Here is a 15,454-nt window from a genome sequence, read left to right on the forward strand (position 1 = left end):
CCGCGGAGGGCTCTGCCTCGCCACTCTTTATTTGTTTTGCCTCCCTTTTTTTCTTCCTTCTTCCTCTTTGAATTTTTTTTTTTTTTTTTGAAATCGCGCTGGTTTTCCCCCTCTCTCCCCTCCTTCACCTCCGCTGCCCCGCGGATGTGCAGAGCTCCCCAGAGCCCTCCGCCCTCCCGCCGCCTCTTTGTCCTCCCGCACCTACATTTTTTTGTATTTTAATATTTTATTTTTATTAATTTTTTTTTTTTGCAACCAGACCTGAGCATCACCGCGGGGCGGGGAGGGGTTTTTTTTTTTGGGGGGTTGGGTTGGACCCCGCGGCGCTGCTGCCAAGACCGACCCCTTTGCCCATCGCTCCTAAGGAACTCTCATGGCTTCACGGCTGCAGACAAGTTGCCGTGCATCGTGGTGGACTATCGGAGTTTGCATCCTGGCGGCCGCGCTCCTACCAGGTGAGACGGTCCCCCCGGGAGGGCGGTGGGGATGGGGGACAGCCCCGGAGGGGGGCTACGGGATGCCCGCGGGGGAAAAGGATGCGGGGAAGGGCGGGACCGGCGTTTTGGGGTGCGCGCCCGGGTCTGGAGCAGGTGTGGGAGCATCTGTGTGAGGGTGGGAGAGGATCGGGGCCGGTCTGAGCCCCCGACTCGGCCTCGGAACAACACGCTCGTTTGTTTTGGAAGCAGCTGCAGGCAGCGGGCTCCGGAGCCCGGGGAGCTGAGGCCGTTTGTTTGCTTTTTTGGATCGAGCGGTGTCTAGCGAGGCACAGCAGCCAGGCTTCCCGGGAAAGGCGGCCACGAGGCAGGGCACGGAGCGCAGATGTTTCGGGAGGAGCGATGGAGGGTTCCAGCTCTCCATCATCCACGAAATCCCCGCTCCCCTTCACACACACACACACACACGCTTCCCACGGGCTCCTTTTGCGGAGGGGCTGGACCGCTCCCAGGTTTCAGAGCTTGCTTTTGCGCTTGGCTGCCTGGTGACACCTTATTCATCGCTTTGGTTCCGATCCATCGCTTTGGTTCTGATCCATCCCTGGAAAGGAGGAGGTGATGGGCAGAGCTGTGGATCGGCTGCTCCCCGGCTCGTTGGACCCAGCCGGGCGGTCGCAGAACAGCCCGTGTGTCCCCTCCCCGGGCTCGGTGCTGCCCTGGGCTCCAGCACAGCTCTGGGAAGCGGGAGAGTGACCCACTTTGGGAAGTGCCCTGCGGGGACTCATTTATTCTGCTCCAGTGCAGAGTGGGTTAATGCCATCCTGGAGGGCTTTCCGGAGTCGGAGCCATGGAAAGGGGATCGGCAGTCTGGGTTTGCAGTTTGTGAATGAACTGAGAGATGCAAATAGAGCCGGTGTTTGCCTTTTTGGGACTAGGCTGGTGGTGGCTGGGGCTGGAGTGCTGGCAACGGGCACATGTGCCACCCCGGGTGGGTGTCCAGCCTCCTGAAGGGTGAGAGGCAGCCTGAGCCTGCAGCAGGAGTGGGATCTGCAGCTGGAGAGAAGTTGCAGGGTGGAATCGCCTCCACTCCTCCTCTATTTGGGCTGGGGCTGCGTCTGAGAGGAGCAGCCGGGCTGGCTGGGCTGTGACTCTGAGATGTGGCTGCAGATAGCAAGGTTTGAGCCAAAGGACAGGCCATCGGGGGAAATGCCAGGGCCCAGAGTTTCCTGGTGCTGGCAAGGAGAGATGATAACACCCAGGGCACAGGAGATAACAGTGCACAGTGACTGGATGGTCTGGTTAAAATAGGTGAGGACAGAGGTGAAATGGGAGGGGGTGGTGGTCTGGGAACCAGGGAGACTGTGAGAGGGGAAAGGTTAACAGGGTGATGAGAAACCAGGGCTGGGTATGTCTCTGTATTCCCAGGACAAAGGGATCTGCTGTGCATTGCAAAAAGAGGTGAGGGAAGGGACAGCCTCGGGCTCCCTGGGATCCTTGTGCTTCCAGGCAGGTGCCTGCCTGGGCTCTGGCTCTTCTCAAGACGTCTCAGAACTTTCCATGCCATTCTTCACCCGGTCTTCCCTCCTTCTCATCCTTCCACCCAGCAGCCCCATGCAGGAAACTCTCCCCACAACCCCTGGGAAAGGCACAGGAGGTGGAGTAATGCTGTGGTGACCGTGCCGGGCAAACCAAAAGGCATTTATGCTCCCCCCAGTCCGTCCAGGAATTGCCTTCACCAAGGAGACACACAGTGACCCTGACACAGCCTGGCATTTCACCTTGTCCTGCCAAGAGAGACTTTTTTTTTTCCCCCCACTCATCCCATTTTTGGCTGTTCCCCAGGCTTTGCTGCCAGCAGTGGAGCGGACCCGTCTGCTGCCACTGCAGTAGCGTGGTAGTTTGTCTTGCACTGTCCCGCTGACAGCTCTGCCAGGATCAGCCAGTGGTGCATCTCGCGGTGCCTTGCCAAGCCAAGGGGACAGCCAGCTCCGCAGTGTTCCAGAGGATAATCCTTCCCAAACCCTGGGATCACCTGCAGCCTGTGTGGGCGAGACTCTCGGCTGGACCAGTTTGGTGGTGGGTGCACCATGGCTGCAGGAGCGTCTGGTCCCGTGTTAACACATTTAGTCATTCATTTATTTAGCTGGGTCGGGTTCATTTTGGGCGCGCTGGGGATGGATCCAGAGCTGCAGGGAAGCACCAGCACAGTGCTGTGCTCGGTGCTGCGCAGGGACACGGCAGACTGGCAGTCCTTGCTAGACCCCAGGTCTGGGTGGATTTCTGAGGCAGGTAATTCCTCAAGTTCACAGTGCATTGTGCCAAATTCAGCTGAGGAGATATATATATATTTCTAAAACAAGCCATATGTAATAAGCTTTGAATGCAGGCAATCTTGCTTTTCAAGAAGGGGACAGGGGAACTTGGGATCCTCTCCTGTAAATGAATAGGAGCTGTGGAATTGTTGGCAAATGCGGTTTCTCAGCCTCCAAGAAGGAGGAGAGGAAAGCAGGAGGCACTGCTTGCTTTCTGGGAAACCTTTCATGTCCGTCTGATCAATGCCATTTCATTCCGTTCCCATCCACGTATGCTGCCTCCCCCTTTGGATAATGTTAGCTTGTTTTTTTTTTTAACTGATAAGGAAATAAAAGTTCCCCGCTGTAAAAGCTATAAGGAGTCTCTTATAAAAATCTGCTTTACAAATTATCTTTAATGTGATCGGTTCAATCGCCCAGAACGGATTCAATTCATGGTTCCTGCAGCCTTCCGTGCACATCTGCCCATCCATTTGGAACCAGGTGTCAACTCATGCTACACATTAGGGCTTCCAGGTACTGATACCAACAGGGGCTCCTGAAAAGCCCTAGGGGGAAGGGCAGGAGGGCTCCACTGCGGAGTTTAAGAACACTTGCAGTTAAATTTTATGCTTAACGAGTCTTAACAATCTGCCTGTTTAATCCCTGCCGTGAAACTCGTACAGCTTGAGATGCAGCCACCCAGAGCAGAGGCTTCATCCTCTGCTCGGTCCTGCACCTGCACATCTGGGCCTCTGTTTCCAAGTGCTGCCCTCTGTCTGGGGACAAATTCCTGTCTGCTGTCACTGGGCTGCCCCCTGGGCTCCCAGAGGGGCCTGTGAGAACACTTTGCAAAGTGCTTTGAGGTGCTCTGCAGGGGAGAGCTGCAGAGGTGGCTGAGGCTTTGACACACGGTTTTTCCATCAGAGGCGGCGTTGCCTGAGCTGTAGTGACCTGGAGGGCTGAGGTCAAACTTGGCTGCAGCTGGAGGGAGGGTTTGTTTTTTTGGGGAGGTACAACAGCTCTCTGGAGTGCTGGGAACAGTCAAAGTGTGTCACTGCAGGATCTGGTCCATCTTGTACTTTACAGAGCTGCTTTAATATCCCAAAGCAGCTTCCAAAATGCAAAAAAACCCCACAACTTGCCAGAGTCTTGTTCGGCCTTTGCTTTGAGTTCTTGGTTGTTATTTTTTGATTTCCCCCCGCCTGTCTCCTCCCAAAACTCAGAAACGACAGCATCAGGCTATTTCAGGAAGCCAGAGCATGCCTTTTGCCGGTATTTGCTCATTAAACCTGGCTCTCCGCAGTGGAACCGACCCGTCGAGTTTCACCCCGGTGTGCTGAGCTCATGGGTGTGTGGGTGAGGCGACAGGCTGCGTGAGAGCCAGCTCAGCCCACGAGCAGGAGGGCGTCTGCCCCGTGGCCAGGGCCAGGGCTGGCCCTGAGTGCTGCTGTTTGCTCTGTGAGCCAGCAGAGTTCATCAGGCACATGGAGCCATCGGCCAAGAGACCTCAGGAGCAGGGGCTCCCCCACCTCCAGCAGCACATCCAGAGCGTGCTGGGATGTGGGTGCTGGCCCAGCCTGGCGCTGCAGCTGGACCAGCCACGGAGCTGAGCTTAAAGGGAGGCACCGGAGGGATCCTCTGGGCACCGCTCACACCTCGGCTGAATCACGGAGGGAACCAGAAGAGCAGGTTGTCGTGACCTGCTTCCCAGGCCTGCCCTTCCACAGGCACCTCTGGCACTCTGCTAGTGCCACTAGGGCTGGGGACAGCCCCGGGGGGAGAGCAGTAAGTGGCCACCACTGGCCAGGGGAAGGCTCTTTGCCCTCCTCCAGTGCCCTGAGGAGTTTCACAGCACTAGGGTAAAAAGGTTTTTTAATCACCAGATCCCAGAATGGTTTGGGTTGGAAGGGACCTTAAAGGCCATCTCGTTCCAACCCCTCTAGACTTCCCACTAGACCAGTTTGCTCAAAGTCAACGTTTTTTGGAAGAGCAGGAGCCAGGCTGTCTGTGGGTGCTGCAGGGATGAGTTGGTCAGTCCTCATGGGGATGGCCACATCCCTCGGGGCTGCTGAGGGTTTGCCTCTTGCAACATCATTGCTCGAGGTGGTGGCTCTTCCTCAGTGCCTTTCTCAGCCCAGCCAGGCTTATCAGTGCAAAAAGCAGAAGAAACAAATGAGGGAGGGATGAAGGTACTCCAATCTCACAGCCCCTAGAGATCGTGCTTCCTCAAATACGTCAGATTAAATCAGGGCAGCCCTGATGAAGGGTGAGCTGGTGCCGCCAGCCACTGGAGCTGGGACCCAGTTTGCACTGGGGACACTCATTGTGTTAATTACCAGAGCTCAGCCATCCCAGCACGGAGAATTCCGCAGCCAGGGCTCCCTAACCTACATTAGTGTGCCAGGTGAAAATTTGTTTGACTAAGGAGGGAAACCTCCTTAGTGATACATCCTCCTGCTTTCCTCCTGGCTGCCGTTAAGCCACAGATATTCTCCTGGGTGTACACTTTTGTTTGCTTCTCCCAGTGAAGGTTTAGTCCAGACCAGGGTGATGCTCACACTCAGGTACCCTCCCAGCCGGATTTTCAAGGGGAACCCATAGCGGAAAATCAACCCCTCCCCAAGCTGCTCAAATGCAGAAGCACCACTCATGGGAGGAAGGACAGTCTCCCCTCAGTCTGTGAGTGAGAGCCCGTGGCAGCCAGACAGTCACCTCCCTGTCCTTCCCCTCTGCCACCACTCTGGGTTTAAAGTCCTGCATTCACAATCCCATCTCTGTTGCCCACAGAGAAAGGGGAAATGAAACTTGCAGGCTCACGGGCTGCCCTTCCCAGCACTGTGCTATTTTATCTGCCCTGTGCTGCCACTTCTGCGTGTCCCAGGCTCCAAGGGCACCCGGGGACACGTGGGGAGCTCAGCACCTGCCTCCCAGCCAGTGTTCCTCCCCGTCTGGGCGCTGGTGCAGCCGTTCACACCACTGGCTCCATCAGAGCTGCGGCAGATTGGCTCTGCTGCAGTCCCAAGGCAGGCAAACAGCAGCTACTGGGCATGAGAGGGGGAGAGAGCCTCAGTGCCTGGCTGTGCCCCAGCCTGGGAGGATGGGAGGTCCCAGGCTGGGGAGGCACAGGGGAGATCTGGCTCAGCGGTCCCTGGTCCCTTCAGCGCCTCTGTGGGGTGCTGGGGATGGGTGAGGAGGGACTGACCCAACTTGATGAACCATCTCTTCTCCATTCCCGCGCCATAAAGCAGCCCCTGCAGGAGGTTTATAATCCTCCTTTGCCATTATTTGCTGTGATGCAAGAGGGAAGCCTTTCTAAGCACCATCCACCCAGCTCTGCCTCTGTCCCTCGCTCTGCTCCTGGCTCTGAGCCAGACCAGTTGGGGACTGGTGTAAGCACTGCCTGCCATCCCCATTCAGGGAGAAGAGCTTAAGAGAGGCAGGATCGATGTGGCTCTCCTCCCTGGAAGTTAAAACACAGGGATGGGGTCCTCTGTTCCCATCCCAGCCGATTTACCTTTCTAGCTGCGGGAAACAGCAAAGTGGCTCCATCTGCTCCCGACCATGCAGGGATGCTCCAGATGCAGTGCAGGACCTGCAAATCACATCCCTGCCTCGGAGCAGCGGCAGGCACCAGATGGACCACCTGGCTGCGAGACAGCAGGTACTCCCAAGCCTGGTTAGTCAAGAGGACTCAGCCTTCATCTCCTCACCACTTCTCTCTCTACCTGGGGAAGCCCTGTAATCAGGCTGATTTGGAGTCCATTTTTCTTTCCCCGTGGAGGATCCATTCCTCCCCTCCCCGTGCTAGAGCGAGGCAGCCAGAGGCTTGTCCAGGAGTGACAGAGTGTCCGTGCAGCTCCCAGCCAGTGGCCAACATCCAGCCTTTCTGCTCTGGTGAGGGGAGAGAGCCATTCCCAGCACAAAGGCCTGTCTGTGCAGGAGATGAGGGGGCTGGAATGAAGTGCTGTGTGGCCACCTGAGAGCAGAACCAGCTTTGTTCTCTGTGTGAGGCTACAGGCAGGCTGCTGCAGTGGAGGGTGTGGAGCCACATCCCATGGATCCAGTGGGGATGCTGGATTTCAGCTGGTATCTGCTTTTTGCACTGAGGATCTCACACGTGGCAAAAGCAGGTTTCATTTCTTAACCCCTGGCAGGAGACTCTCTGAATCAAGGAGATACTGCTGGAGAAGCTTTTCACTGACCATTCTCACTGTCTCTAGGAATGACAGCCCAGGGGGACAGTCTGGGGGCAGAGTTCTGGGAGAGGATGCTAATGTGGACTCAGGGTCTGATGCTGATGTGGAGAAGAGGCTGCTGTGACTCAAGAGCTCAAGCAAAAGGCCTGTAATTAGAGGTTGTTTTGCTGAGTGTCCTGACAAAGCCAGGGGTTACAAACGGTCCATGATGGGCAGAAGTCGGAGACCCAGGGGAGAGTTTAATATGATGAGCAGGGTTCACTGGGAGGCACATACAGAGGGCTGGAGAGTTGAGGAGAAAGGTCAGGGTTTCTGTCACCATCTTTTCCTGATTTCTGTGTAGAGCAGCTTTATACAGCGTGGTTATGCTGGTCTGTGTGAGGAACTGTGGCTCTCAGGGCAGGGGAGAGCAGCAAGGGAGCAATGAACCCTTGCCCTGTCCTTGAATAGCCCAAAGAAATGAGCCAGCTCAGCTCAGAATCCTGTGCCAGAGGAGTTATCAGTTCTGTGGAGTCATAACTCACCCCTCACCCAAACCCACGGCCCTGATGGAGGTTCCCCCTGCCTGTAAATCTCATTCTCCCACTGGGCTGGGACTAGAAATAACACCATACAAAGCCTGCAGTCAGGAGGACACTGTTTTCACTGGAGAATTAAAGCTGCATCAAGCTGTGGCTACTTTTTTCTTAGGAAGAGGCATCTAATGGGCTTTACTCTTTGACTTTTCTTGGGCAGGATAATCAGTAGAGACCCCTGGTAGGCAAGCCCAGAGTCACATTCCTGTCAGTGCTGATGGCCTTCCTAGCCTGGGGGTGCCAAAACTGGAGGAAATGTTAAGGACATGTTAATCAGGGTCAGTTAAGGAGCTCTAGGAAGATCTTCTCCACTCTGGAGAGGTTGTATTTCCTTGCTGCTCTTGCCTGTCACCTCCCTTAGCCAAGGCCTGTGCCATGTGAGAAGCAGGGCTGTTTCAAGAGCTGCAACAGAAGGCAGCAGCGAGTGATTTGGTGGTGCACAGCAGAGACAACTGCACAAGCTGTTCATCCCTGGGCCTGTTTGTGCTCTCCCCCTTGCCAGCACGGTGGCTGGGGACCGTGCTGGAGGAAGGGATGTCTCTGGATATGGGGGAGAACCAAGGCTGTGCCCATTTATGGCCATGGAGGCTCGGGGATGTGTTGCATAGCAGCATCCTTGCCGTGCTGTGATTTCCATCAGCTGCCAGTTTCCATTGGATACAGGACCCCTCTTGGCTCTCCAGCTGGGTGCTCTTAGTCTGAGCACCTCACCCCACAGCTGGGCAGGATGGGGTGTTTCACTCAGGAGGGGTGAGTTCACTTTGTGCCCCAAGGGGCTGAAGAAAGGGCAGTCTCAGAGCCCCTCCCTGCAGGGCAGGTGGGCTGGGGCAGCCCCCCCTGGTATCTGTGTGCTGAACTGGGCTGCTGTGGGAGCAGGAGAGGCCAGGAGCAACGTGGGTGTGAGTTTTGTGAAGAGACTTTTACCAGTGGTGGGGCTGAGCTTTGCCAAACTTATCTCATGCTCGGGTTCAGCAAGAACCCGGGGAAAGTGGGGGAGAGCTCACTGGGATCTCCTCGCAGAGGGAGTGATTACAGTGTGCTCTGATCTTCAGAGGCAGCTTGTTTGGGGATTTGCTTGGTGCTGTGATGCCTGATGGGTGTGCTGGTGTATCCCTTTGATAGGAGCTGAATAGGATCCTTTTGGGAGGATGGCAGCAGTCCTGGCACGGGGTGGGAAGGGTGGGAGGGAGAGAGGCTTGCACAGAGCTCAGCTTGTGAAAGGGGGAATGTTCTCCGTGCCTGGGAACCCAGGAGGGAATGAGGAGCAGGACTGAGTTTGGCAGGAGGAGGAATGCAGTGGTTGCAGGGGAGGGCAGTTCCCTGGCAGTTCATCTTTGGGGTCCTCCAGGAGAGCCCCAGGCTGAGAACTCTCACCTCATTGCACCTCCCGTGGCAGACCTGCCATGCAGCCTCATCCAACCCGTGATCAGGCAGCTGGTGGCAACATTTCCTTGATGACCACCAAAAAAACCCACCCCACCCTGCACAGGGAAGGAACAGAGAACCAACTAGAGGATGGTAAAGTATCAGCAAGGAAAAGTGGCCTGGAGATCCCGCACGAGGTGGTGGATGGATCCTCTGCCCCAAAGCTCAGGGGTCCCTGGCACATCAGGGACACCCTATGGGCTCTGCCCTGGCTCTGACTCCAGTGCCACGTCCTTCAGTTGACACCCTCCCTGTGTCCTGGTGCCCATCCCTGGTGTGCCTGGCTCCTGGCCTGGCAAACCAGCCTGCTGCTCCCAGGAGGGTGCTGCTGGGCAGAGCCACATCATCCCAGCTCCCATGGGACGTTGTCCCAGACACCAAGCGAGCAGGGACAGTGCAGGAGTCGATTTGCATTTGCTGCTGGTTCAGTCGGGAATGGAACCAGCAATTTTTCAGTGAAGGAACCTTTATCCCCTGACTCCCCCAGTCCTTCTGGGAGTTTGATTTCTCAGCTCACAACAGAACAACGATGGTAGGAATGAATTCTCCGGGGCCAATATTGCCAGCTATCACACTGTGGAGAGGAAATTCTTTCTTCCATGGCATGGCAGGAACAGACTTTCGAAAATGTACCCTGATTTTTAAATACCCTTTTTGCCTGTGGTGTAAATACTGAAATGTGTTTTTTCTCTCCCCTCTCTCTCTCTCTCTCTCTCTCTCGGAGTTTAAAAATATCGCTAGCCCGGGGAGGTGCATCTTTCAGTGAGATTTATAACGGCTGCTCTCAAGTGATGTGGAAAATGAGCCTCCCTCTGCCCCATCCAGCCTGGCACCTTCCAAGAATTTATTTCCTTTATTTGCGTGGAGCCTAAGAATACTTAGAGGCTGCATCTCCGCCCAAGCACTCTAATTATTTAAGTTTTGTTTATGGCCGGTCTCTGGGGAGCTGAGTAGGTCCGGGCTGCTGATCCTTCCCTCCTCTGGGTAATTCAGCCCTGCATTACTGCCGTTTGATAATGATCAACAAATCACAGCTGCTGTATCTATTGCCCACGATGGATCGCCCTGGCTCCCTCAGTCGGGGCTGGGGGGGGAGCAGGACATGCCTGGCCTCCTGTGTGAGCACAGAGCTGTGGCTCATCCAGTCCTGCTCAGTGCTGTGCCCGTGCCAAGCTGCCTCATGGCTTTTTCCAGTGATGCCACGCTCAGTTTTGGCTCTGGCAGCTGGTGGGAACCTGCTTCTGTGGGGGTGGCTGAGCACTGTTGGGCAGGCAGGGGCTGGGATTGCCAAGGGATGGGGAGGAGGAGGAGGGAGGCTCCTTTGGCACGGCCAGGTGAGCATTTAGGCTCTGCTGATGGCCAGTTTCCACCTCTGTAACCAAGCTGTGGCTGCCTCTGGTCTTTCCCTGATGCTGCACCCCCTTCCCACAGCACCTCTCCATGCCCATCTCTGCCTCCCTGCTCTGCCCAGCTGGGGGGTTCAGGCCATCTCTCCCTTTAACCTGCTTGGCCAAAGGCAGGCTGGATGGTTTGGGCAGTGAGGGGCACGTTTCCCACCTCTGTGGAAAAGCTTCCCGGCCTCAGGAAAGCTCCCTGATCCGAAGGAATCTGGAGTCTGTGGAAGCCTCGTGGCTGCCGGCGCCTCTGCTCCCGTCACGCTCCGTGATAAAGAGAGAGAGAGAGAGGTTTTGATTACATTATGACAGGCAACAGAGAGATGGAGTGAGAGCTGCAGTCTGCCTATTGTAATTCCAATTAGGAGGGGTAATGTGGCCAAAGCCTGACAGCTGTATTGATCCCAACTCTGGATGGGGAGGACCTAGAACAGCAGTTTTCCAGGGTTCCCAGGGCACGGGGCCGAGCACACCGACAGCTGTGGGGCAAGAGGAGGAGGAGAAGGGCCTGGTTTTAATGGAGCACAGGGACAGGCAACTGCATCTCACCACCCAAAGTGCCACAGCCAGCCTGGTGGTTGAGCTCTCTCTGGATTTACCCCAAAATCTGTGCTGCAAAATCAGCAGTGATCTCCCTGCCGGGGAACAAAAGCCTGGGGCTGAATGGGAAGGGGGAGGAAAGGGGAGTTTCCCTCTCACACTTGAAGGCAACTCCTCAAGGTCAGAGCTGAGGCAGGCTGGCAGGGACTGTGGGCAGGCTGTTTGTGCAGATGCTGTCTCAGCTGTACCCTTTCTGTGGCGAAGGGGAGGACTCCAATTTGCAGTTTTGCTGGTATTGATCTGAGACCTTTCGCTGCCTCTAAACTCACTTTGGAAATAAAAGGCTGAAATCATTCTCTCTAAGTATATATATTTTTTTTTGTATTCTTGACATTTGAAATGCTGCTGTGCCCGTGGAGTACCTTACAGTACCTCAGTGGAAATAGGAATATCTGCTGCCTCACACTGACTCCTACCAGGCATGAATCAGCTTTTACTTACAGGGAAAGAATGGCCTGGAGGTGATGGCAAAGGCAGGCTGAGCTCAGAAGGGCTGGCAGCAGTTCCTGGCTTTGCCACAGGCTCCCTGGAATATCCTTGGCCAGCTCCCTTCACCTCTGTGTGCCTTTCCTTGTCAGGAGCTGCCGGTGGCCGTCCCTCTCCGCTGTGCTCACATTGCCCCGTGTCTGCAGGGTGCCTTGCACGGCTGATCTTCCCAACCTCACTCCATCCGAGCAGGAGACCATTTACAAAGCGCAGGGAAAGGCAACTCCCCTTTATTTTGGCGTTTTCCAGAGCAGCTCCCTGCCCAGGGATTTTAGAAGACGGGAAATGCTTTTGTGTAGATTGATGTACAACTACTCTGTCAGTGCAGACACTGGGCCCAGTTTCTGGCTGCTCTGAGTGTGTGATGTGTGGGCTGACATCATGGAAGTGGGTGAACGTGGTCCATTGGCTTCCCTGCCTGGTTTAATCCAAAGGTCTCTCGATTTCTCGCTCCGCTGGTTTTGCATTTGGGTCACTTCTGGTTTCCAGTCTCTGTCTGGGAGGGCTGCAGGTAGGTGAGAGGTGTGGGCTGGACATCTCTCCACAGCCCTGCTGCCCTCCCAGCCACACCCTGGCTCTGTGCTGGACAGCACAGCAGGAAAGGCTGTGACAGGTTCACACTGTGCCCTGTGCTGGGTGGCTGTGTGGGTGCTGAGGCAGGAAGGATGCCATGCCATGCCATGGCAGTGTGTGAGCCTTCAGATACCTGCAATGTGTTTTGCTTTTGCCCATGATTTCCTGCGTGGCTGTGAGCAAGATTCCTGACACTTCAGTTGCCCCATGCAGGTAACAGAAATACCCTTTGTTCCACCAAAACTTGTGGTCCTTCCATCAGAGGGGATGGGTAGCAGTGCAAACCCAGGCCTGAGGAGCCATGCACGTGTGAGCCATCACATGGCACTGATTGTAGTTGCCTCAGACAGCAGATGGATTTAAACAAGTGTCTTTGTGCTAGAAAAGCTCTCTAGTCTCTCTCCTGGGTAGATCACGATTTTAGCCATATGCAAGAGTCTATGGCATTCCAAACTTCCCTGGGAGAGAACCACAACGAGCCATTGTGGCCAAAGGAGCTGCAGGATGCATGGAGAGAGGGAAAGGAGGTTCATATCCAAGCTCAGAGCAGAAGCAGCAGACTCAGCAGCTGCCTCCAGCCTGCCCACGGAGTCTGTCTGCACCCTCCTCCTCATCCCTGCAGCCCCAGTGCACCCCAGCAAAGTGGGCTGGGAGCGTTTCAGACCAGGTGAGTTATTGCAAAACCTCAGTCAGGACAGAGAGAGAGAGAGAGAGAGAGAGAGAGAGAGATGGAGGGCCTGAAGTTCGATAATTGTTAATTATTACCCAAGCTTCCCGTGAGACCTTCTGGGAAGAAGACATGGCTCTCTTTTGCAAAGGTGTTTCGTGGAACATTAGTCTGTGTCCTGGCCACGCTAAACCCTTTCACTCCACTTCTTTCAGCCTCCAGTGGGATTAATAAAGAGCTGCTGGAGAGCTTCTTATCTAGCAGCTGAATAATGTTTGTAACACAGGGAGGGGAGGCAGCTTTGATCCGGGAAAGGGAGCAGAGGGAACAAAACAGAGATGGGCTACTGGGGCAGGGGGAGGGTGTGGGCCAGGCTGGGCTGTGCTGGCGCGTGGGAAGCGGGCACGGCTGCTCCTGCACCCAACCTGTTCTGCAGAGAAAAGATGTGGGTTTCCAGGGCTTGGTGGGGCTGGGGAAGAAAGGGCTGAACCCTGGAAAAAAAGAAAAAAATAAAGTCTGGGAACCCCTCTGTGACGGAGAGGAAGCACTGGCAAGGGGTGCTGTGGACATCCACACTGGGAGGCTCTGCAGCCTCCCCCGAGTCACTGCCCTGGCACAGAGCTCCCTGGCACAGCTCCCCTCCTCTCTCCAGCAGAAGTGGCCACATCCAAGCTGGCACCAAGTGCTCTGGGAGCCCTGGGGCGAAGGGCCACACCTGAGAGGCAGGCTGGGCTCTGGTGCTTCCCACGGGTGTGGGCTGGGAGCCGGTTGGGCCGGGCTGGTTCCCCGGGGCAGCATCCCTGTGAGCGTGCCAGGGCCACGGAGAGGGAGCAGCTTGGTGCAGGGGAAGGGATTGCTGTGAGGCAGGAGGGGTTCAGCTCCCGACATGTTCATCTCCCCACCGCCTGGGACTGCCTGCTTTCCGTCTGCTGGCTCTGGAGCCCTGGGAAACGCTGCTTCCCAGGTGGGATGAAGTCTCCCCGGGACTCCGTGGGCAAGGAAAGCAGCTGTCTGGCCCCCGTGGGACTGGGGACAGGGCTGCAGAACTCAGCCAGCATCCACAGGGACTTGTCTGGAGCTAGGGAGGTTGTGATAATGGTGGTAACAGCTCCAAAACTGGCTCTGGAGAGCGAGTGGTGCTCTGGGTTTTTCAGGACCTGAGCAGATGAGACAGCCTGTGCTAAGCTTCCTAAAGGAAAAGCCACTTGTATTTTTTTTTTCTTTCTTGCAAGAGTGTTTCTTGATGTCTTTAGCCTGTGTTTCCCCATAGAGAGTCCTTTGCCTTTGCAGGCCCAGGCAGCTCTGCAGGCTTTGAAGTGTAGCTTCACACTTGCTGTTTTCCCCAAAAAAACAACCAGTTATGGGGCTGAACACAACAAGCTGGATCAGGTCTGCAGCAAATCCCGTGAGGAAAGACAAGGTTTTTGCCCCTGAGAACACCTTCTTCTCCCTGGGTGCCTGGGACATGCCTGGCTGCTCCCCTCAGATATTCCAGAGGAGCCGTGGGGATCTCCAGGAGGGCTGGGATGTTGTTTTCCTGCTCCAGAGCCCCACACCACGGCCCCACGTGGTCAGGCTTGATGGTTAATCCACAGGGAGATTAGTGGCCGAGTTTTATCTTCACCCACCCCGGATCTCATCCCGCTCTGGTCAAATGAATCTGTCTGGGAAACCCGGCGAGGGTGGGACAGCTGAGCCCTCCCTTCAGGGGTGACAAGGTCTGTCCCCTGTGCAGTCCCCTGGTTCAGGGGTGAGGTGGGCATGGGGATGCTCCAGATTTGCTGAGAAAACGTGGCTCTTCCCACAGCCAGGTCGTGGATGGTGGGTCTCAGAGGGTTCAGACCCCTAGGCATGGGAGCATCCATGTCCCACCCTCCTGCCAGGACACCCCGAGGTGGCAGCAAGCCTGGGAATGTCTCCGTGGCTGGAAGACGAGGGGGAACAGCGTGGGGGGGTGTCCTCCCTGTCCCCAGGCGTGTGGCCCCGTGTGCTCCCCTCGAAGGGGGATTTGGTTGCCAGGACCATCTGTTCTTTGGGCCTGTTGCCATGGCAACAGGGTGGCTGGAGATGGGCTGATGAGCAGCGGGGCCGGAGCGGGGGGGACAGGAAAACTCTTCCTTTTGCTTCCTGGGCAGAAATGAAGGGGAAAAGGGAGGGATCCTTCTGGCTCCTCCCCGTGCCCCCCTGCTGGGCTGTCCTGTCCTTTTATTTCTCTTCCCACCTCTTCCTTTCCCTCCAGTTTGGGTCTCCCATACAGGTGTGTGGCTGTGCAGGTGAGGGCTGGGACCTGGCACGACCTGGCCTCCTGCTCTGCCTCTGTGCAGGCAGACTGGGCACATCCCCTCACCTTGCCCCTGTGTGCAGCCAGGAGGAGTCTGGCAGCTTGGTTTTAATGCAAAGAGTCACTTGTCAGACCAAGTTACTCCCAGTCTTCCCAATAAATAGGCCCGGAGTAGAGCGAGCCTGGTGAAAATGGTGCCCTGCTATTTGTGTGCGTATGGCTCTGCCTGCCTGCCTGTATTTCAAGTGGAAATGGCTTTAAAAAAAACAAAAAACAAAAGCAAACAAAAGAGGAAACAATAAATAACTCTCTGCTTGTTGACAGTAAGATCTGGGCTAATGTTTGACAGACGAAAATGAAATGAACGCGAGGTGACAGATTGACAGAAAGACAGACATGTTTTTGTGCTGCTTTAGCATCCCGATAGAAACAGAAGATAATTCAGGTTGCAGAGGACCTGGGGAGGTCAACTACCTGCCTGCTGAGGCAGATGGGTGTGCTAAACACCTGCTGTCAAGAACTCAATACC

At 55.6% G+C, this 15,454-nt stretch overlaps 1 protein-coding gene across 5 annotated transcripts in view; it reads left to right on the top strand.

Annotated features, from left to right (window-relative positions):
• The first annotated feature begins 274 nt into the window (after positions 1 to 274).
• NECTIN1 (nectin cell adhesion molecule 1) overlaps positions 275 to 15,454 on the top strand; it is a 90,978-nt gene continuing 75,798 nt past the window's right edge. For 3 of the 5 annotated variants that reach the window (XR_007629852.1, XM_050322963.1, XM_050322966.1), the window contains exon 1: positions 275 to 455. Coding sequence is in view for 4 of the 5 variants with exons in the window: in XM_050322963.1 (XP_050178920.1) it covers positions 374 to 455 (82 nt within the window). In the remaining variant the exon portion in view is untranslated. The remainder of the gene's footprint in view (positions 456 to 15,454) is intronic. The other 2 variants (XM_050322964.1, XM_050322965.1) reach the window with 2 other exon arrangements.

The sequence above is a fragment of the Myiozetetes cayanensis genome, unplaced genomic scaffold (assembly GCF_022539395.1).
Source record: "Myiozetetes cayanensis isolate MyiCay16 unplaced genomic scaffold, myiCay2020 scf29, whole genome shotgun sequence".
NCBI classification, from domain to species: domain Eukaryota; kingdom Metazoa; phylum Chordata; class Aves; order Passeriformes; family Tyrannidae; genus Myiozetetes; species Myiozetetes cayanensis.